The sequence below is a fragment of the Panthera tigris genome, chromosome D2, assembly GCF_018350195.1.
Source record: "Panthera tigris isolate Pti1 chromosome D2, P.tigris_Pti1_mat1.1, whole genome shotgun sequence".
Classification (NCBI taxonomy): domain Eukaryota; kingdom Metazoa; phylum Chordata; class Mammalia; order Carnivora; family Felidae; genus Panthera; species Panthera tigris.
The window spans coordinates 28,733,338-28,757,621 of NC_056670.1; the positions used below are offsets into that span (position 1 = coordinate 28,733,338).

Here is a 24,284-nt window from a genome sequence, read left to right on the forward strand (position 1 = left end):
TGAACTTGTGTTAAAGAATTTAATTCAGTGCTTATCACCCATGCTTTTATTTTGTATTACAGGGAACTCTCATTCAGTTCTTCTTCATATTACAATTTGAGGTTAATCTTTAAGTCTTCAATGGAAATTTTGTAGAAGTATCAAAATTAGGCAATTTTTTATTTCAAACTTTAAGTTCTTAAGAATCCATCATGCTCTAATAAACATAGACTTGTTATTCTTTAGAAATGACTGAAACTTCTGTTCTTGTTATTATTTGTAACAGCATGCAAGACGACAGCGTAGAAGCTTCTACTTCCATATCTCAGCTTCTAAGAGAGAGTTATTTAGCAGAAACTAGACACCGGGGAAACAATGAAAGGAGTCGAGCAGAACCTTCCTCCAACCCTTTCCATTTTGGCAATCCTTCTGGAGCTGCTGAAGGAGGAGGAGGCCAAGATGACCTTCCAGATCTTTCAGCCTTCCTGAGCCAAGAGGAATTAGATGAAAGTGTCAATCTGGCAAGATTGGCCATCAATCATGACCCTTTGGAGAAAGCAGATGATGCTCAAGCTAGAAAACGCCTTTCATCTGATCAAATGAAACACTCACCTAAATCAAGTTTTGACCCCAACTGCTGTCAGGATAACTCTCAAGGTTCTACTAGCTCTAGAGAGAGCTCCCAGGAGGCAAAAAGGCCACAGTATAGTTCTGAAACCCAGTCCAAAAAAGTATTCTTAAATAAGGCTGCCGATTTCATTGAAGAGCTGTCTTCCCTTTTCAAAGCCCATAGCTCCAAAAGGATTAGACCTCGTGCCTGCAAAAACCACAAGAGTAAATTGGAATCTCAAAACAAACTTATGCAGGAAAATAGCTCCAGTTTATCAGATATCTCAGAAAGAAGAGAAAGATCTTCTGTTCCCATCCCTATCCCTGCAGATACTAGGGATAATGAAGTGAATCACGCCCTTGAACGGCAGGAAGCTAAGAGGCGCGAAGCTGAGCTGGCTGCCAGTGAGGCAGCTGGTGGAGACACCACCCCTGGGTCTTCACCTTCATCTTTGTACTATGAAGAACCTCTGGGGCAACCTCCCCGGTTCACTCAAAAGTTACGGAGCAGAGAAGTTCCAGAAGGAACCAGAGTACAGTTGGATTGCATAGTGGTAGGAATTCCACCACCTCAAGTAAGGTAAAAATGTCCCATTAGTAATGCTTGGTAATTGCTTTCCATCCACCCGGATCCTCCTACGTCTATCTTTTAAGTATGTGGTTTCAAAAATTATACACTCCTTTTGAGAAAAAGAGTCTAACGTAGCACTCTCCAATAGAAATATAATATCAGCCATATGTGCAATTTAAAACTTTCTAGTAGCCAGATTTCCAAAAAATAAAACGAACCAGGTGGAATTAACTTTATAATTATGTATTATTTAACCACCATATTAAAATATTATGATTTCAACAGGTAATCAATATAAAAATTATTAATACAATATTTCACCTTATTTTTGGCATACTAGAGTTTTAAAATCCAGTGTGAGTTCTACACTTATAAACAGCACATCTCAATTTGACTGCTAAATTTTCCTAGGAAATACTTAATCTGCATCTAGATTTCGTAACACTTATAGTTGAAAAAGTAGCTTGACATACCCAAGTTGTTCCAAACATAGTTCAAAATTTCCTAACAGTGGAATTCAGTATCAGTTTTTAAATTTAATTAAAATTAAATATAATTTGAAATTCAGGCTTGGTTGCACCAGCCACATTTCAAGTGCCCAATACCACATGTGGCCAGTGACTATGGTATTGGATAGCGCAGGTCTATAGGCTGAAGCTTAAAAAAAGAAAGTATTTAAGATCTATACTCAATGAATACCTGTGGCATTTTTTTTAACTTTAAAGAAAGCCAAATAATAGAATAAAGATTAATAAAATAAAGATAGAATAAGGCTTTGGCCTAGTAAGATCAATTGAAAGATTCATTTTACATGTATTGTATTTATTATAAACTTTTTGATATCAGCTTAATGAACACTATTCTCCTTAAAGTCCAAGTCTTTCCCTAATATGACTGATGAGTAGAGAGGATATTAACCTTTTATGTGCCTACCAGTTAGCTTTTCTTTGAAGCAAATGAAGCTTAAGCTTCAGGGCTCCTCATTCGCATAAGCGTTTCCTAACTTTGTGGTCTAATTTTATTTTATTTTTTAAGGGGATCTTCCACATTTATGAGCTTCAGGCCTCACAAAACCCAGGGTGATATTTGCAAACCCTAATATTATAATGTAATAATATATGAATAAACTGCTTTATGTGTATTGCTTTTGTAGAGAATTACTGGTATTTAGAATCCTGTAACAGTCACTTTGCCTTCCTAACCATTTATTTACTAGTAGAATATGACTTAATTACTATTTAACATTTAGTCTAGGTGTGTAAACAGGACCTTGTCTTTTTCTTACACAGTATTCATACTATAGGTATTATGGGACAGTAATAGTATTAATAATAATAGTTTTATTTGTATTTGCATATTGATTCAAGAGATTCTAGTCCAAAGATGTGTTCATATACTGAATTTTGCTTTTCAAAGGCAATATTAAATATTATTTCTACAATGGTGTATACACTACTATCCAGTTATCCAAATGACCTCCTTGAGGGCAGTGGTTCTTCTGTGTATCTTGAGCACCAAGCACAGTTTCAGACCCTTAGTGGTCACTGAGAAATTTTAAGTAAACTAATGCATAAAGAAACAGGAAAACAAGAAACTAAATTTAGATTTAAATCAGGAGTGAGTCATTTGACCTAAGATATGGCAAAGGGTTGAAATTGTACCACACAGAGCAGTATCTACCTTTCTACCTTAAGCATGCCTGATGACACTCTCTAGGATTCTGGTTGGTAATGCTGGTCAGATGTCATCACAGGACCATGATAGAAACTACTCAGTGACATCTGGTTGGCCTAAGTAAGCTGGGGAGCATTCAAGTTAGAGTACATGTACAACTTACTTTTCTGTTAAACCCACTACTTTTTGAACATGGGTTGGACCAAAAAAAAAAAAAAAAAAAAAAAAAACCAAAAAAACTAGACCAGATCATTCAGAACTGATTCTCCCTCTTTCTTGACCATGACAATCTCAGATACAAAAAAAAGAATTCAGTGCTCCCGTGAGAAAAATCAGCCAGGAAGAATTATAAGATACCCATTCCCCAAAAAACAAAGTTATCTGGCAGTCACTCAAAAACTACTTAACCAATTACAAACTTACAAACTTAAAAGTGAAAAAAAATGTACACAGCTTCTATGTAGCAATACTAGTTTTACCTAGAAGAATTTTCTTACTGATTGAATTCATGCCTGTATCTCAACCACTGGTTTGGTGCCGGGAAATTCCTAGGTATTCACTAAATAGTTTCCGAATGAATTAGCACTTCATTGTATGACTGCAATTATATTGAAAAAAGTTTAGAATTTTCCAGGTTAACTATTAGCAATCATTATTTTCCTAAGTCCACAATTTATATAACTGTAATTGGAAAAATATATATTTAGCTTTTACTATGTGCTCTGCACTGTGTTCACTGCAATGACAGAGACAATATAAGATTTGTCCCTGCCCTCAAGGAGCTTGTGATTCAGTTTTAAAAGATCATCCAAGGGGCGCCTGGGTGGCGCAGTCGGTTAAGCGTCCGACTTCAGCCAGGTCACGATCTCGCGGTCCGTGAGTTCGAGCCCCGCGTCAGGCTCTGGGCTGATGGCTCGGAGCCTGTTTCCGATTCTGTGTCTCCCTCTCTCTCTGCCCCTCCCCCGTTCATGCTCTGTCTCTCTCTGTCCCAAAAATAAATAAAAAACGTTGAAAAAAAAAATTTTAAAAAATAAAAAATAAAAAATAAAAAAATAAAAGATCATCCAAATGTTTACAGTAAGAAACCATAAGAACTATCAGGCTTCAGAGAAGGGATGGAAGACTAGAAAGATCAAAGAAGGCTTCAGACATCTAAGGTGAGAAGGAGCGAGAGGATTTAGGAAGAAATCTACTCATTTATTCATTCATTCAACAAATACCTATTGAATTACTAAAGTGACTCACTGGGAGTACAAAACAACTGTGAGCTATGGGAGGTCAAGGACCTTGTTTTGAAACCAAGTCTAAAACTATTCTGAGAGGGTAGCTCACAATCTAAAAGAGCAATCGGGCAACCATGTAATCAAAGCATTGCAATATTGTGTGATAAAGTCTATGACAGAAGTATGTGTAGAATGCCATAGAGGCTTCAAGGAAGATGTGATTATTTTACCTGGAGTGCAGGATAAAGGAAGCATTCACACAGGAGGTGTCTCTTTAGTTTGAGGAGACCATCAGTGGAGGAGGAAGCAAGTGCAAAGGCCTAGAGACAAGTGTTTTCAAGGAACTGCAAGTACTTGACTATGTGAAGAACATGGGTAACAGATGAGCAAAGATGAGAGGAAGATCGAAGAAGTAGGCAGAGGGATGGGTCCTTTTAGACCAGGTCAACTTACATGTTTACATAAAGGCACCGATGCTGGAGTAGTAATATTTTTATATGACAGGGAGGAGACTGACCTAATTTGAGAAGAGAGTAGAGCCAGATGATTTTGCAGAACCTTGAAAGCAAAGCAGAATAGTTCAGACTTGGTTTCAAAACCGCCTGGAAACGATTTAATGTTATGTATAGGGAAGTACCAAGATGAAAGGGGGCATTTAAGTAGCATTAGTCTGGAAGAATGAGTTAGACTTGAAAAGAATGGAGTCAAGAGGCCAATTAGGAAGCTGAGGAAGGTAGCCCAGGCATCAGATGCTCTGATCAGATTTGAATGGGGGCAATGGGAAAGCAGAGAAAAATGCAAGCGAGCAAGATTTGGAAGAAAAGAAATAAAACCAAACTTGGTGACTACTGGATAGGAAGGATGAGTAAAAAATGCTACTCCACGTGCTTGAAGACGGGTACCTGAGATTATAATGGGGTCATTGGCAAGGGCTAAGAAAATGGAAGAGGTGGCTGATTTATGGCGGAGGTTAATAATTTGAGTATAAGGAGACTGAGAGATGATATCCAAATAGGCAGCTGGAAATGCAGGACTGAAGGTCAAATGGGAGGGTAGTGGAACTGGAGACATTCCAAGGAATGACCTGGACACTGGGAAATCTGGACACAATATCTCTGTAATTACAAAGGGACTATATATAAGCAGGTAACACTTGGAACTAACTTCCACTAGTGCCAGACTGGAGTAGTGTTTTCCAATCTTCTTCTAGCAGTAACTCCTCCTCCCACTTTTCTCCCCACAATGAATCTGTTACATGTTATTCCAACACACACACACACACACACACACACACACACGCAAACACATATTTTAAAAAATTTGGGTGGCGGGGGGGAGCCTGGGTGACTCAGTTGGTTAAGCGTCTGACTTTGCTCAGGTCATGATCTCACGGTTTCTGGGTTTGAGCCCCACATCGAGCTCTGTGCTGACAGCTCAGAGCCTGGAGCCTGCTGGGGATTTTGTGTCTCTCCGCCTCTCTGCCCCTCCCCCACTCGTGTTCTGTCTCTGTTAAAATTTTTTTTTAACTTTTATTTATTTTTGAGAGAGAGAGAGACAGAGAGACAGAGTGTGAGTGGGGTTGGGGCAGAGAGAGATGGAGGCACAGAATCCGAAGCAGCTCCAGGCTCTGAGCTGTCAGCACAGAGCCCAACACGGGGCTCGAACCCACAAGCCCTGAGATCATGCCCTGAGCCAAAGTTGGAGGCTTAACCTACTGAGCCACCCAGGTGCCCCTACAAACACATATTTTTGAAAGATAAAATTAGAGCTTTTGAAATTGAAAAGCATTGGGATGGAAGAAGCCTGGAACTCCTGAGTCGTCTACACAGAATCCAGGGGCACAGATTTTGATCCAGAGAATTCCTTAAAAATGCATTTAAATAATAATGAGACATTTCAGTTTACCATATGGGAATATGACAGTCAAGGAGAATAATATCCTTTTCATTTTTGCAAGAAAATGTTCAAGTATATCTGGCAACTGAGGTCTAACCTTGTATCTGTGTAATCAGCATTTTTTCCATGTTCTTATAACTTTGGTTTAGCAAATTGAAAAATCATCTTTGGTATATTTGTTGATTTCCAAGTTAATTGGGCAGAAATTATCTTGTTCTGTAGAGGTGAGATCCTATATCACTGAAGGTAGTGTTTTTGAAAGCTTAATTTTGGACATAGCTTCATTGGAGGAGTTGTCTTAGAAAATGAAATACATTCATACATTATGCACAGATGAAAGAGTCTGCAGGAATTCACAGCAAATGGCCATGATCCCTTTTTGTATCCTGACTTCAAATTCTTTTCCCAGGAATGTACAGCTGCGTCACACTAAGTATGGTTGCTTGTACACAACCTTCTGAAGCAACACAAATTTACCCTTTATAGATGTCAGTGCCTGCTTTGGCTGTTTCATTTTCCTATTGCTACTTCTGGACCTTGGCCTGCAAGTGATGTGCTCAGAAAATAAATTAGTTATAAAGACAAAGGATATTTTAAATGATTCAGGGGAAATACAAAAATATTATTAGAAATAATTATATATGATACATAGTGAAAAAATATAAAAATATTTTGAAATATTACATTATTTAGGGGCTTTTTCGTAATTCTACCTTTTGGGAAAATCTAGATGCCTTCGTTCACTCATTTATCCAACCAATACTAAATGCCATATACTGTTATACAAACAATAAACAAAAATTCACCAAAATTATTATATAATTACAATTATGATAAATGTTATAAAGCATGGTGCATATAGTGAAGGCACAAAACCTTATGGGTAGGCTGTGAAAGGTTTTCTTAAAAGGTGATATTTAAGCTCAGAAATAAAAGATCCCTGGGAGTTAGCTCAGCAAAGTGGGGTTTGGGGAAAGTGTTTCAGGGTGAGGGAATAGCAAATTTGGAGGCCTTGAGTTTGTAAGACCGTTGTTGACTTTAATGAATTAAAAGAACTGGTATCCCTAGAACATAAAGAGAGAAGAGGAAATGGTTTGGGATAAGTCCAGAGAAGGGCAGAGGTGACATTTTGAGAGCCTCCTAGAACACTTTGGGTCAGCATGATCTGAGACCTCAGTGAATATGCAAATTCGCAGATTCCACCTTATACCTACTGAATCAGGATCTCCGAAAGTGAGGCCTAGACATCTGTGTTTTAACAAACTGCTGTTTGTCTCCGTGCTGAGAATTTTTGCAATTTCTTCAGAGGCATCCTTACTAGGAGGGACCTTCCCCATGTTGCATTCTTTGGTAACACTTTAGCACCTGCTTCTCAGTTCTTATTCCAACAGTACACTCCTCACAGACTTCTATTGTAGTCACCTCACCTTAGTTGGTGGTGCTTTGAGGCAAGATCTGTTCTGAGGTGGAAAACCAGGCTAATTTCTGTGGTGTCCACTTGGCCCATGGGAAGACATCTTTGCCCTTGTAAACTTTGGAAATTTAGGCTCCTTCCACTGAAGTCCTCTCTCCTTGTCCTTCCTTCTTGGGCAATACTAAATATCCTTTCACCTTAAATGTTTTTGAGGCAAGAGTTTGGTATAAATTCTCTATCCCCACAAACTCCAGAAACTCTCCAAGTCCTTGCTACTTGCCTACCAACTTTCTTTAATCAGTCTCTTGACTTCATATACACTCCCAGAGTGGACAAAGATCACCAGACTGAATTGTCTGAATTGTTTTCTAAAGTATATTTTGAATAGATACTGAAGAATATTTACATACATATATGTGCATAATATAAGAATAATAGCATAGATGTCTATGTGTCCACATATCCATTATTTTTAAGACCACTGTCTTCCTAATGCTGTCCCTTCCTCCCATCTCAGAATAACCATGAGATCAAATCTTGTGTTTTCTCTTTAGATTTTTCCTTTTTTTAATGTTTATTTATTTATTTTTGAGAGAGAGAGAGAAAGAGAGAGAGCGAGCCGGGGAGGAGCAGAGATAGAGAGACAGAGAATCGCAAGCAGGCTCTGCGCTGTCAGTGCAGAGCCTGATGTGGGGCTCGATCCCACAAACCATGAGATCATGACCTGAGCCAAAATCAAGAGTCAGATGCTTAACTGACTAAGCCACCCAGGCACCCCTCTCTTTAAATTTTTCTTAATGGTTTTTCTTCGTAGTTTACAACATATCTTTATGTCTCTATATAATATTGATATGGAAGTATTTACAGGTCAATGACACAAAATCCTAGACTTCCATTAAAATAATTCAAGGCGGGAAAAAATGGAGAATATAAAAGAAACACATTTGCCGTTTGTTGATAATTTGTTGAAGCTAAGTGATATGTGTATGGTGGTTCATTATACAGCGTCTCTACTTGTGTTGTTCGAAAATTTCTATAATAAACAGCTTTAAAAAGTAATCTTAGTGAAATTCACATGTATTTTTTATGTAAGTGGAATTGTAACATACATATTCTTCTGCTGTTTGAATCTTTTCTCTAAAAACTATATCCATGACATTGCATGTAACTCTAATTCACTCATTTTCATCACTATATAGCATTTTACTGTAAGGCTAGAAGATTGTATTATTGATGTACAATTTTTCCTGATATGAACAATGTTATTATAAACACTCTAATATATTCTCCTGGTGCATGAGTGTGTCTAGGCATGGAATTGCTGGTGGAGTATGTACAACAACTTCATAGTAATACCAAATTTTTTTCAAAAGAATTGTTTCAACTTACATTCCCACCAACATCGCATAACAGTTCTGGTTGTCCTATATCATTGACAATATGCGTATTATCAGACTTAAATTTTTGCCAGTCGGATAGGTATGAAATGGTATATTGTAATTTTCATTTTCATTTCCACAGGTTTTAATGAAGTTGAGATTTTTAAAAGCATGTCTATTGACCATTCAGTGTTCACTTCTACGAAGGGCCTCTTTATATCTTTCATGTTTCTATCAATTTGTTTGTTTGTTTTTTCTTATTGACTTGTAAGACTTTCAAAAAATCTGATTAAGATACTAATCATATGTCATATGTGTTATGAAAACATCCTCTCTGAGTTTGACTGGCCTTTATCTTTTCTCTATGGTATCTTTCATAATTAGATATTTTTAACTTTAGTATAAAATTAATTACATTTCTTATGGTTTTCTAATGTTTATTTTTGAAAGAGAGAGAGAGAACAGGGGAGGGGTGGAGAGAGAGAGAAAAAAGAGAATCTGAAGCAGGCTCCATACTGTCAGCGCAAAGCCAACTCAGGGCTTGAAGCCACTGACTGTGAGATCATGACCTGAGCCAACGTCAGACACTCAATCAACTGAGCCACCTAGGTGCCCCTGTGGCTTTGGTTTTTATAGTATGCTAGCTTAAGAAATTTTTCCTAAGTGGCGCATGGGTGACTCAGTTGGTTAAGCGTCCAACTTCAGCCTAGGTCATGATCTCGCTATTCCTGAGTTGGAGCCCCTCATTGGGCTCTGTGCTGACAGCTCAGAGACTAAAGTCTGTTTCAGATTCTGTGTCTCTCTCCCTCTCTCTCTCTGCCTCTCTCCCATTCACTCTCTGTCTGTCTGTCTCTCTCTCAAAAATAAACATTAAAATATTAAAAAAAATTTTTTTTCTAACCTCAAAGTAAGATATTCTTGTATATTGTCTTCTAAAAGTTTTATAATCATGTATTTCACATTTAAGTTTTTAATCCATTTAAAGGTGATTTTGTGTATGGTATGAAGCAGAGAATCCATTTCAGATTATTTTTAGGTTATTTTTATTAATTATTTTTATTTTTAGATTGGATAACCAACTGTTTAATCTCTAGTTTATTGAAAAGTATATCGTCCCCCCACTAATCTATAATGCCAGCTCCATCGTAGGTCAAAATTCCATAAACATGTGGAGCTAGCTCAGGGCTTTCTATTCTTTTTCTGTGGTTTATTTACTGCATTGCAATAGAGTTTTCATCATTTTTATTTCCAGCCTTTTCATTTTAAGAATTTTTAGCTCTTCTTGACCTTTTGCTCTACAATATAAATTTTAGAATCATCTTTTCAAATTCCATAAGAATTTTTTTAATTTATTAAGATTTTGGGGATTGCATTGAATCTGGAGACCAATTTAGGAAGAATTTGACATCTTTAAAATATTGAGGCTTCATATTCAGGATCATAGTATAGTATATTTCTCCATCTATTTAGGTTACCTAATATTAAGCCTGAATAATTTTTTCTCTGAGTCTTACAAATCCTTGGCTAGATCTATTGATAAGTACCTCATTTTCATGATGTATAAGTGATAGGTTTTTAAAAAACTAGATTCTATATTTGTTATATATAGATATGCAATCGACTTTGTACATTGGTTTTCTAACCAATGTAAACTTGCTACATTCTAGAGATTTTCTATAAATTTTGGGGGGAGAGGGTATTCTTCCTTTCCAATCTTGTGTCTTATATTTCATTTTCTTGACTTATGGAACTAGCTAAGCCCTTCTCTACAATGTTAAAAAGAAATGGTGACACTGGGTATTCTAGTCTTATTTATAATCTTAAAGGGAATACTTTCCATTTTTCACCACTACATAAGATTTTGTTTTAAGTTTCTTTTGTTTAGGAAAATTAAGATTTTTTTAAATCATGAATGGATGTTGGATTTTATAAAACATTTTTCTGCATCTATTGAGATCATTATCTGACTTTTCCCCTTTATTCTTTTGATATAGTAAAGAATAGTGATTTCATAATGTTAAGCCAAACTTGAATTCTTAGGATAAACAAAATCAGCACCATCAGAGTGGTCCCAAATTCAACAAATAGAAGAATTTCTTCTGAACAAAATTTTAGCATAGTCAACAGAAGAAAGGGGGAAAAAAATGATACTTTAAAATATATAACAGTAGAAAGATTCAAGTACCTTGCATCAACAGAACTAGAAAATTCAATATGTTCATTTGTTCATTCATTCAATAAAAATCCATTCAGCACTCACTATACATCAGGAACTATTCCAGGCAGTTGAAATTCATTAGTAAATAAAACAAAGTTTCCTGCCAAATTCTATTCTACTTGACATGAGGGATATAGACGATAAACAGTAAATTCAATAAATAAGTAAATTGTATAGTAATGTAGTAATAAGCACTATGAGAGAAAGAAAAGGTAAGAATTCTAGAAGCAGACAATAAAAAGTCTCTAGTCAGCCCTGTCCAAAGTAATGTCCTTTAAAAAATTATTTTAGGGTTTGTGTTCATTTTCACTTTATTAGTCCTCACTTTTATTTTTTCTAATTTTTTAAATATTTATTTATTTCTGAGAGAGAGAGAGAGAGAGAGAGCATGAGCAGGGGAGGGGCATAGAGAGAGGGAGACACAGAATCTGAAGCAGGCTCCAGGCTCTGAGCTGTCTGCACAGAGCCTGACGTGGGGCTTGAACTCAGGAACTGCGAGATCATGACCTGAGCCAAAGTTGGTCGCCCAGCCAACTGAGCCACCCAGGCACCCCAATCCTCACTTTTATTATTAAAATTGGTTATGTGGTAAGAAGTGGTCTTGATATCTTGATGTTAATCAACTGCTTATTTACATTTTTCTTAAGTTACCAAGAATTTTCCACCTGGAAGAACTTAATAAATTTTAATAAAATTTCAAGCATAAACATATCCTCCCCTTGTACTCCCAATGACTGAAATACAGCCATTGGTCATAAACACTTAAATTTGTTAACTCAGTAGCAAACAGGACATACAAAACATCAGTTTGTGTCACAAAATCCAACAAAACTTCGAGTTTTGTTAGGAAACGTCTACAATTATCTTATTGTCCCATATATTCCAGAGTCCAATGCAGTCTGTCTAGGGAAGAGTCACTCTGATGCATGGAGAGAGCTGAGGATGTCATGAAGTAAACATACTACCTATTGTCTATTTTAGGCCCTGTACATTTCACATAAGCGATCAGGCATTGTTAGGCAAAGCTGGTTTAAGGCAATTCAAAGAAAGTTATTTTCTAGCCCCCAAGCCTTCTTGAAAAATGAAAACAAAACAGACTTGAGGCTATAATAATCCTAATTTGAATTTATTCATTTAACATCCATACAGCAAACATTTTTTTGGAATAGCTGTGATGTGCCATACACTGTGCTAGGAACCAGATAAACAAATGATAAACAAAACAAACATGACTATCTCTGCCCTATGGTGTTTACCATAGTAAGGTAGAGCAGTAAGGGAGAGCAATATTAAACAAACAAACCTACAAATCAATGTATAATTATAAGTAAAGGAAACAAACATGAAAAGGGAATTATAGGAGGTAGGACAGGGACATTGGAAGGGCTGGGGCAGGGCTAAAGAAATGTTCTGAGTAATCATTCTTTTAATGAGCATTATTGCTGGTGAGTCAGAATAACATATGCAAATTACGTTTAGAAGTCATTAATGTGCTAAAGCAATGAGTCATAACATTTATCCAAGCCATATTTTTGATAAAATAGTAACCTAACAGCAGTAACCAAAAATCCAGTTAAATCTGAAAACGTGTCTCTTCAGCGTTTTCATTCCGAGGCTTGGTAGCTAGCCAAATTAGCAGATCTGGCAAGCTACGCTTAGTGCTTTAAAACTGGGTCCTTCTTTTTCATTTGGACCTGCCTTATTTTCCCGGATCACTGACTCATTTCTGTTAAGCCATGAATCACGTCTGGCACTCCTGTCCTCCTGTAAGTGTCATGAGGATTTGGCATTCTAAAACGTGCACCTTGGGCAGGGCATTTCTGTGAAAACATTCCCTAACACGGATAGATGTTGGAAGATCGTGTGTTTCCTTCTTACCCTCAGAAGTCTTCAGGATAGCCAAGTAAATTTTAATACTTTTTTGAAGGCATCCTGACCGGCACATTATTTCTGAGTGGGTCATGGTATTAAAGTCAGAGTGATGGTTACTGATTGTTCTGTGGGACTGGCTGAAGCTATCCTGCCATCTGAGTAAGAACAAAAACGTTTCTGACAGGGAGTTTGGGTATTTGAATCATTTCACTTATTGACTTCTGGCTGTCCAATTGCTCTAGATGTTTCCACTCTCATTTTGGTAAGGAAGAACAACATTAACTAAAGAAATGAGATAACCTTATAATGTTTATATAAGGGAAGATATTTGTTTATTTGTTTTGAATAGTTATTTCTGTTTGCTTTGTCAAATTAATACAGGTACATTGCTTAAAAAGTCAAACAATATTAAAGAATAGAACCATTTCAACTCGCTTTGCAGTTTCCTATTTATTTACCTCTAGATTTCTAAATTAAATGCCAGTAGTTTTCAATTTTTTTGTTCTCAGGACCCCTTTACAATCTTCAAAGTTATTGAGGCCCAAAAGAGGTTTTGTGTTTATAAGTTACATCTATATTTATCATATTAGAAATAAAACAGAAAATTTTTAAATAGTTGTTTCTTATTCATTTTTAAATAACAATAATGAACATGTAAACGTAAGTAATTTTGAGGGGTGCCTGGGTGGCTCAGTCGGTCAAGCGTCCAACTCTTGATTTCGGCTCAGGTCATGATTTCACAGTCATGAGATCCAGCCCCGCATCAGCACAGAGCCTGCTTGGGATCCTCTGTCTCCCTCTCTCTCTGTCCCTCATTCCCTTCTCAGAAATAAAAAATCACAATAATTTTATGAAAAATAACTTTCCAAAAAATTTTTTAGTGACAAGAGTGACATTGTTGTTCATTTTTTGCAAATCTCTTTAATGTCTGGCTTAATAGAAGACAGCTAGAGTCTCATATTTGCATCTGCATTCAGTTTGTTGTAATATGTTGTTTGGGTTGAAGTAAACTTTTCAAATCTGGTCTTACAGAGATATGTGATTGGAAACAGGAGGAATATTTCAATAGCCTTTCAGGTAACATGGATATTCCTATTTGGTACTACATCAAAATTCAGTTAGCAGTAGTTTCTTAAAGCATAGTTGCAGTGTGAAATCTGAAACCACACCAGTGAACTTTTGTGTTGGTGTTTTTTGGGTTTTTTTAACCAATGAACTTTTGTACTCCGCTTTACTAAAACCCTTTGTCCATCCTGAAGTTTGAACAGATAATACCATGCATTGGTAATTTGGAAAATGAGTAATGCCGATCTTCTGAATGTTGACACATTTTATTATCTAATATTAAAAAAACACACCTGTTAATATCATCATTTGATTTCATCAAAAAGCCTTTATATATTGGGAAGCCCTAAATTTATGACGAGAGATACAAGTTTTCAAAACTTTAATTTTTCCTTGAAAGCTCCAATATTTTTTTTCATTGGCAACAAGGGTATTGGTTATCTTTTCACCGCAAACAACAGGCTTATTTCATTCATTTGTGAGAAAACATTTGCCAGATACCCAGGTCTGAATAATCATAATTTGCCAGTTGTTTCAAGTTCAACTATTGTTTCGTGCATTTAATGCTCAGTTCAACTCAAAAAAATCACACCAGTGCTCTTCCATATCCAGTAGTAATGCTTTCTGCTATTTCCCATTTCGCCACCTACAATGTTGAAAAGATGTAAACTCAAGGTTGAGATTTAATAAAGGGCATGATTTGTACTGCTTCAACAAGGACATTTGTAAGTGAAACTGAATTTTTTTTTAACTGCAAGTGTGGAACTGAGAAACACAGTGACCACAAGTCAACTTTTGGCAGTGCCTTAACTTGCGCCTGCACCAGCAATTCTACTCACTGTGGCTTTTGCACCATCAGTGTAAGTGTCAACACAGTGAAAAGGCAAACAATATTTTAGTATTATATAAACGTAGCTTTGTCCTCGCAGAAAGTGAACTATACTTTGAGAACCACTGTAATATGCTTGTACCACTCTTGTCTGGTCTTTACTAACCCAGCACCTTTTCCCCCTCGTTGTCTCTATATAATCATATCACACTGTTGTTTTTAAAAAATATTTCATGTTTACCTTGTTACTAGGTAAGTATTATTCACTGACAATACAAGTAGGGTAAAATGGATGTCTCCTTGCTTGTACAACCTTTTTCTTTTTTTGAAGCTGGAGTGGATTACTGTCTTGTTGTTGCTGTTGTTGTTGCTGCTGTTGTTGTTGTTGTTGTTGTTGTTATGTGCTTAGTTCAGCAGTCCTATCACAAATTTGTCTCAATTCTCCAATATATTTGTAAAATGTCTCCTAAATATTCTGTTTCATTCAGTTGAGCCACAAGGCCTATTTGTTTCTCTGTAGAGAAATCTCTCCAGAATCCCTTCTCCTTGTTCCAAAATGAAGCAGGTGCTTATGCAGCCAGTGACTCAGCCTTCACCCCTGGGCATCCCCTTACTGCTCAGAATAGAGGATGTGACCTGCCATGGGGATCTAAATGCTTATTTCCCAAACTTGAAATCAGTCACCCTATTTTAAGCTCTGTGTCTTTTCCCCATTATTAGGCTGTTTTCACACTCCAAAGTTGTATTTCCAAATTCTGAAACTTGGTAGGGGTTCTGCAGCAAAAATTGGCTTCTTTCATTGACATCCCCAAACAGGCACTTGATTTTCAGATTTTTCAACTCTCTCGGCTCCTCAATTTGCTTTCCACCTTCCAGAAATTTGTGGGGTCTCAGGTCTGCTCTTGTCTCCATTCTCATTCTTTTGGTTCTTGTACTTTCATACCTTTTAAAAATTCCTTTATCCTCATTGTAGGGGCATTTCAAGAGGGGAGTAAAGATAAACACATGTGCTTAATACGTCTAGTTTGACTGGATGCTCACTGTTTGTATTTAAACTACACATGCTCTGAGGATCAGTTCATACAAGCTCCTCAGGGTATTACTGAGATCGATGGCTTGGGAGATTTATGGACCCATTTCAGCAACGACATATACTGCTACTGTCACAAGAGATCAAAAACTGGCATAGAATTGATGAAGCTAGTAATAAAATTCTTATAAAATATTAACTATCAATCCTTTCCATCATTTGGTCTTTCAACAAATCCAACAGTTATTTTCTGAATACCTACCATGCACCAGGGCATTGGTGACTAAGACTAATAAGGTCCTGTCATGGACTTTACAGTGGAGCAAACAATGGCAAAGTGAACAAGTATATAAGACAGTTTCAGATAATAAGTACTGTAAAGATAACAAAATAGTATAGCATGATAGAGTACCTGAGGTTAAGGTGGCTACATTAGGAAGAGGGTCAGGAAAGGCCTCTCTAAGGTTAAGATAACCCTTGAGCTGAGGCCTCAATGGATGAGAAGGACCTATCTTTGTAGAGATCTTGGGAAGAGGATTTCAGAAAGAACAAAATTTCTAACATGGAGAATAGTTTAATATGTTCACAGAGTAGAAAAAAAAACACAGTGTGGTTGGAACATAGTGAAGGGAGAGTGGCAGGAGAAGGTATCTAGAAGTCAGAGCTGGGAAAAGCACATTTGGATGTAATCCCAAATAGAGGTGATTAATTGAAACTATGGGATGAGATAAGATGGCCAAAGGAGAGAACACAGAAAACTTTATATTCTCTGTGCATGCTGCAAGAGCATATAAAGCACTGTACTTCCCTTCAAAGAATTGCCAATCCAGTGACATTTGTGGGACAAGACAAATCCCCAGAATAGAGAATAATAAAAGACAGTGTATAATCAAGCCTTGCATGACATAGTACAGGTTTTTTTAAGTGAAGTTAGAAAAAATAACAATCATTGAGCATCAGTGGTAAAACGTTTTCTGTAAAGGAGGTGATATCTGAGCCAAACTGATAGATGAGGTATATGTGCAGTAGCTGAAAAGCAGAAAAAGAGAATCTCAGATAGGAAAACATGAGCAGAGACTTGAATGTTGAGGTAAATATGACATATTTATGGAAGAGTAGAGAAAATCTTGACTGTTGAGAAGTAGTTGAATGGGCAAATTTGATTTGGGATTGCTTTATTCATGGTTGGAGGGAGGGATTAAAACACTGAATGGTTAGAATTACAGTCTAGATTAGCAATTGCTTGGACTCCTTTAATTTCTGAATAATGGTAACACCTCTCCACCTAACTACGTTTTATTATGATGTTAATTAATAATTATTTCAAAAAATGAAAACAATATAAAAAGGGGTACACTGAGATATCTCACTCCTATCTGTCTTCGTCCACCTTATTTCCCCTCATTCTCAATAGGGAACCACTTTAGATTTTCATTTCAATCTTTCCAGTTTTCTTTATGTAAATGCAAACAACATGACTGTATCTTATTTTTGCCCCCTGTGTTAGTTTCCTCGGGCCACTGTAACAAAGTTCCACAAACTGGATGAAATAAACTCTCACAGTTCTAGAGGTTAGAAGTCCAAAACCAAAGTGTCACCAGGGCCATGCTCTCTTTGAGACTCTGGGCAGACTCCTTTCTTGTCTCTTCCAGCTTATGGAGGTGGCTGTCAATCCCTGGCATTCCTTGACCTGCAGCTGCATCATGCCAATCCCTGCCTCTGCCATCACATGCCATTCTCTCTGTGTGTCTCTGCCTTCTCATAGGGTTTTCCTCTTCTTAAAGAACCTCCTTCGTGCTAGATTACTGCCTAACCTAGTAATTTCATTGTAACTTGATTATGTCTGCAAAGACTCTATTTGCAAATAAGGTCATTTTCCCAAATACTGGTGCTTAGGACTTCAACACAGCCTTTGGGGGAAAATAATTCAACCCATAACAACCCACATTTTTTACATAAACACTCCATATTCACTATTCTGTAGCTTCTTGTTAAAATTTTAACTATATATCTTGGAATTCTTTCCATATCAATGCATAGTGATCTTTCTCCAACTCTTTCTACAGCTGCATAGTGTTCCATTATGTGGCTGTACCATAGTTTATTTCATGAGTCTCCTAAGTGTAAGGTTGGACACTTAGATGGTTTCCAATCTTTCACAATTAAAAAAAAATTTTTTTAATGTTTATTTATTTTTGAAGGAGAGAGAGACAGAGCGTGAGTGGGGGAGGGGCAGAGAGAGAGGAAGACACAGAATCCGAAGCAGGCTCCAGGCTCTGAACTGTCAGCACAGAGCCCAACGCGGGGCTCTAACTCACAAACCACAAGATCATGACCTGAGCTGAAGTTGGACACTCAACCGACTGAGCCACCCAGGGGCTCTTTTCACAATTTTTTAAAATGTTTATTTATTTTGAAAGAGAGAGAGAGCAAGCAGGGAAGGGGTAGAGAGAGAGGGAGACAGAGAATCCCAAGCAGACTCCACACTGTCATTGTGGAGCCCAGTGTGAGGCTCGAGCTCACAAACCGTGAGATCATGACCTGAGCTGAAACCAAGAGTCAGATGCTTAACTGACTGAACCACTCAGGTGCCCCAATCTTTCACTATTTAAATTAGTAACCTGAATGTTTGTCATTTTGTATGCATGCAAGTGTATCTATATGATAGATTCCCACAAGTGGGATTGTTGGGTCAAAAAATAAATGCATCTGTAATTTTGGCAGATATTGCTGTATTGATTTCATGAGGGCTGCACCATTTTACGTTCCTAACAATGGATGAGTCATCAAACGTTTAGACTTTTGCCAACGTGTTACATGAGATATTGTATTTCTGTGTAGTTGTGTTTTTTTTTTTAATTTTAAAGAGAGAAAGTGAGAACAGGGGAGAGGGGCAGAGGGAGACAGAGAGAATCACAAACAGCACAGAGCCTAACGCAGGGCTTGATCCTACAACCCTGGGATCATGACCTGACCCCAAATCAAGAGTCGGACACTCAACTGACTACACCACTCAGGCCTACCTATTTGTGTAGTTTTGATGTCTTTTTCTCTTACTATGTACCTCCACATTTTAAACATTATTTTATGTAAACTTTTAGCCAGAAAAACTATAATAAAAATTTCTAACTTCAAATATATAGAATCAAACTAAAATATCATAACCTATAAAAACTTACTTAGGTCATTTGTCAAAATTGGACCACTACTGAAGAATGTGACCCATCCTCTTTACTCCAATGATTCAAGTAACTGAACTAAATAATTTTCATTTAGCTAAGTTAGATGCAATTTCATAGTAGGGAATGAGTACACTCAACCTCATGAACTTTTTAAAAATTTTTGTTTATTTGTTTTTAATTTTTTTAATGTTTATTTATTTATTCTGAGAGAGAGCACGTGCAGAAACAGAGGAGGGATGGGGTGGGGCGAGGAGAGAAAAAGAATTCGAAGCAGGCTCTGTGCTGTCAACATAGAGCCCAACATGAGGCTCGAACTCACTAACTATGAGATCATGACCTGAACTGAAATCAAGAGTCAGATGCTTAACCAACTGAGCCACTCAGACATGCCAATGTCATGATCTTTTAGTATCTTAGATTCTCTCCAAATAAACAAAGTAGCACTTACTTAATGCATAGTATAGAAAGCTATACATCTTTTTAGGAGAAGCCAAGCTCCACATCAAAGACTCTGCTCCTTGTGGTTGGCTATATTTGCTTTCTAATCCATCTTCTCTCAGTTGTGTAATTCTTAATAGGAGCCATTTTCTAAATACCATTTAATGTTCTGATTCTAAATTGTCACAGTTTTCTTCTTAGGGAACATCTGAAGCATCTATGCAATTTCACACTTCAGTCATGTGTAATATTCCCTTCCTCACAGGTGGTACTGTGAAGGCAAGGAGCTTGAAAATTCGCCAGACATTCATATCGCCCAGGCAGGAAATCTGCATTCACTGACCATTGCTGAAGCCTTTGAGGAAGACACAGGACGCTATTCCTGCTTTGCTTCTAACATCTATGGGACAGATTCAACCTCTGCTGAGATTTATATAGAAGGTAAAACAAAATGCTCTTAGAGTATGGCCCTTACTAGTAAGACATAGATTTATAATAAATAGTTATCGAGGGCCTACTGTACCACACACTCTTCTAGGCAGTGGGGACAATAGTAGTGAACCAAATAGACAACGGTTCTTGGACGGATGGAATTTACACTCTAGTGGAAGAGACAAAAAAATAGATGAGATAAATGAATAAAGTATGTAATATGATATGTTTATGAAATTGTTCTGATAATAAATTCCAACATGTGTGTAGTGTGCGGGGTTAAGTGTCCTACAATTTAACTCAGTTCTAACACCATTTACCTGGATATAGTGTCAGATTCAACAGGTTAAGAGCTTAGTCCTACAAGATTACTCCTACCTCACTTCAGATGCCAGTTACAAGTATGAGGTCCCCAGGCTACTCACAACTTCTGTCTCATTTGATTACAAATCAGAGGTTTCCACAATCCCCTCCTTGGGTTCAATTAATTTGCTAGAGTGGCTTATAGAACTCAGGGGAACACTTTCATTCGCCAGTCTATTAAAGGATATGAGAAAGGATACAATGAACAGCCAGATGAAGAGATACAAAGGGTGGGGTCTGAGAAGGTCCAGAGTGCACGAGCTTCTGTCCCTATAGAGTTGGGGTGTGTCACTCTCCCAGTGTGGATGTATTTGCCAACCTGGAAGCTCTTTGTACTACTGGAATTTTTATGGAGGCTTCTCCATGTAGGCATGATCAATTATTATCTCCATTTCCTGCCCTCTTCCTCCTCAGGAGGATGGGGGGCAGGGATGAAAATTCCAAGCTTCTAATCATGGCTTAGTCTTTCTGGTGACCAGCCCCCATTTAGGAGCCATCCAGAGTCACCTCATTAGAACAAAAAATGCTCTTGCACTCTAATCACTCAGGAATTTATAAGACTTTAGGAGCCCTGTGGGGGTCAAAGACAGATATTAGAACAAGAAATGCTCATAACTTAGGAAATTACAAGTGTTAGCAGCTCCATGCTGGGAACTGGGAGCAGAGACCAACAGATATATTTTCTGTATCTCACAGTATATATAAGCCCTACGGAAAAAACAGAAAGCAAGAAGATAGGAACTATGCATATGTATATTTGTGTGAATGCACACATGCATGGGTATGTGTATGGGTATGTCTGTGTGTATATGGGTGTGTGTGTATATGGGTGTGTGTGTGTGTGTGTGTGTGTGTGTGTGTGTGTGTAGGCTTCAGCTCTACAGATAGGGTGGTCAGGGAAGACCTCACTAACCAGATGACATATGAGTGAAGACCTGGGGGAAATGAGGGAGTGAACCACAAGGATAGTCAAGGGAAAACCACTCTAGGCAGAGAACAATAAGTACACTAACCCTGAGGAGGGAGTGAGTCTGTGTATAGATATAGAGATGAGCCAATATGGCCAAAATGGAAGAAACATGGAAGAAAGTAACAGATGAAGTCAGAAGTTCCAGATGGGTAGAGGTGGGAGGAGGCAGGTGAGAAGATTGTATAGGCCTTTGTAGGTCATTATAAGGCCTTTGGCTTTTACTTTGAGGGAGATGGGAAGCTGTAGAGGATTCTGAGCAGAAATGTGACATAATCAGACTTAGCTTTTAATGGAATCACTCTGGTTCCTCGTTGAGAATATTCCTCAGAGAGTCAAGGGTAGAAGCAGGAAGACCATTTGGGAGCATTAGAGAAGCATTTACGTCCACACCAAACTTACATGACTAATTTTAGGGGAGAAATAAATTTGTCTTCTTTATATATCTACCAAATTTTTGTTCCATTTTATCTCATCTCTGGGTTTTTTCTGAGGACCATTCTTTAGCACTTTTATCATCTATAATACCTTATGTATGCCTTGGTTTTAACACTTAAACATTGTATTATTTTGGTGTAAGTGCTCATTCACCAACCAGATTGTAAAACTGGGACTGTCTCATTCTTTTTTAAATCTGTAATACTTTATGTAGTACCAAGTACATAGTGGATATTTGATAAACATTTATTGAATAGATGCATGAATAATGATAAAAATGAATAATGCATGGTAGAAATGTGTTGTATGTTTTTATCCTCAAATTTTTGGAATACAATAAATACCTCCAGATTTAGCTCAGTTATATCTTGCTGGAATTCACTATCTTGAAAAGGAAATCTGAGATCAAAGCTTTGCTAACAGTGCTGAGATTGGACTACTGATTTTTTTAATTTGTGGCAACAGAACTTCAAACACCCCCACTCCCAAATGAAGTATGCCTTGTTAATATTAGGGGTGGACGGAAGAGTATCCACCTACACCTACAATGTTTAGAATCCAGTGTAATCCCTCCTTTTATTTAATCTGTGTAGGCCAAGAGCAAGAGGATTTACAGACAGCATAAAACGTCTGCTCTGTTAAAGACATCAGCAGGTGTTTAATACACAAGAGCACTTGGCATTTGGACCAGTTAATTTGAACTCTGTCACTAACTAGCCATGTGACCTTGAGCAAGTCCTTCAACTACTTAGGGTCTGTTTCTTATCTATAAAATTGGGTGTTAGTGTAGGAAATCCCTGAGTTCTTTTCTAGGTCTAAAATCCTATAGGTTTTCAAATGCCTAGGAACTAGTTTAAGAAATTATCATCTTAAACATTTCATGTCTTGTTTTTACTTTTCCAGGGGTTTCTTCTTCTGACTCAGAAGGGGACCCTAACAAGGAAGAGATGAATCGGTAATTCTAATTTTCTATCTTATAGCTTTAGCTATTTTCTATCTTATAGCTTTCTCAGATTCTGAGAAAGCTACTAATTGGTTTAGTAGAACTTGAAGAGGGTGGCTCCAGGATATTACCTCCAAAAATATACATTGGGTAGATTTTGAGAGCTTTAAATCTTGCCTAGTAGATGAATTTTAATATTCCCAATATTTTAAAAATGAGATATCACCTATGAAATATCATTGTACTTATATCTACAGAGTAAAAAACAAATAGTGCAACACTTCAAAAAATTCATGTTTTCTGACTAAATAATAGTATTCACAAGGACACAAAACCTGGTTATCCTAAATTATGCAAGTGAGTGATCTGAGTAAGTCATAACCTTTTTGCTAAACAATTATACTGAGTCCTGAACAAAGTTACATCCATCCATTCTTTACTTTCCCCAACTATCAACTAAGCACCTACTCTACACCAAGGACTTTATTAGACATAATGGGTAATAAGAAAAACCAGATGCTTCCTACCTTTGAGAAGCTCACTGTGTACTAAAGAGAAATACATGGTAAATATAGCAAGAAATGTATACCAAGCATATAGACAGTAGGGTAATAAAGTATAATAGACTATGATATAACCATGGGCAGGATTGTTAGGACTTGGCACAAAGGACTATTAATTCATTGGGGATGGAAAGAGAGATCAGGAAAGACTTCACAGAGTTGGTGACCTTGAGCTGAGTCTTAAAATAACAGTTGGTGGACACCCCCAAACAAGGAAGGAAAGAGCATTTTTAGGCAGAGGAAGCTTTGGACAGAAGGCATGGGACCTGAAAACAGATGCAACAGCCATTCCTTGAGATTACTCGAAATGAAGGGTGACATTTGGAAGGCTGGTTACAGTTGTTAATTATGTTTGTATATTCTGTCCTCCCCTACAGAGGGGAAGTTCCTTAACGACATTTCTGACCTTAGAAATCCTGCCTTATTCTTTGAAATCCTTTGTGTGTGCTTACCTTGGAATAATAATTTGCTTTTAGCTTTTGTGTAGATATGACAATTCATAACCAGATTGAATGATTTCTCTCCTTTAACTGTCTTCCTTTTCGTTCTTGTGGTTCAATTCCTCTTTCTTTCCTGACTATGCCAGTTACCTCATTACAGTTGCTGCAGCCCTTTTCTTTCTTTTATGGTCTCCAAACTACAACCAGTTATTCTCTAAAAGATAATTCTGATCGTATCACTTTCTTGACTAACAAAAAATTATTATGGGGGTGCCTGGGTGGCTCAGTCGGTTAAGCGTCTGACTTCGTCTCAGGTCATGATCTCATGGTCCGTGAGTTCGAGCCCCGCGTCGGGCTCTGTGCTGACAGCTCGGAGCCTGGAGCCTGCTTCGGATTCTGTGTCTCCCTCTCTCTCTGACCCTCCCCTGTTCATGCTCTGTCTCTCTCTGTCTCAAAAATAAATAAACATTAAAAAAAATTATCTATGGGAAAATAAAACCAAGCACAAAATGAACAATATTAAAAAAAATTTAACATGACATACAAAGCCTGATTCAGTAGAGTATCAACCAGGCTTTCCTGCCCCCTCCTCCTCCATTCTGTCACCTCAGGCTATTCATATTGCTCTCATTTCACTCAAACAATGTACAGTTTATTTTCACCCCTTTGTTCAAGCTGTTCACTTTGCTAGGAATGCCCTGTCTCCTCTGCCTAGAAAACTCCTATGTACCCTTCAAGACCCAGTTAAGTTCACTCATA

The 24,284-nt window shown here is 37.4% G+C and overlaps 1 protein-coding gene across 1 annotated transcript in view; it reads left to right on the forward strand.

Moving 5' to 3' along the window:
- The first annotated feature begins 266 nt into the window (after positions 1-266).
- MYPN (myopalladin) overlaps positions 267-24,284 on the forward strand; it is a 75,655-nt gene continuing 51,637 nt past the window's right edge. Inside the window, exons 1-3 of the mRNA XM_042960486.1 lie at positions 267-1,168; positions 19,645-19,820; positions 22,483-22,534. Coding sequence (XP_042816420.1) covers positions 267-1,168; positions 19,645-19,820; positions 22,483-22,534 — 1,130 coding nt within the window. The remainder of the gene's footprint in view (positions 1,169-19,644; positions 19,821-22,482; positions 22,535-24,284) is intronic.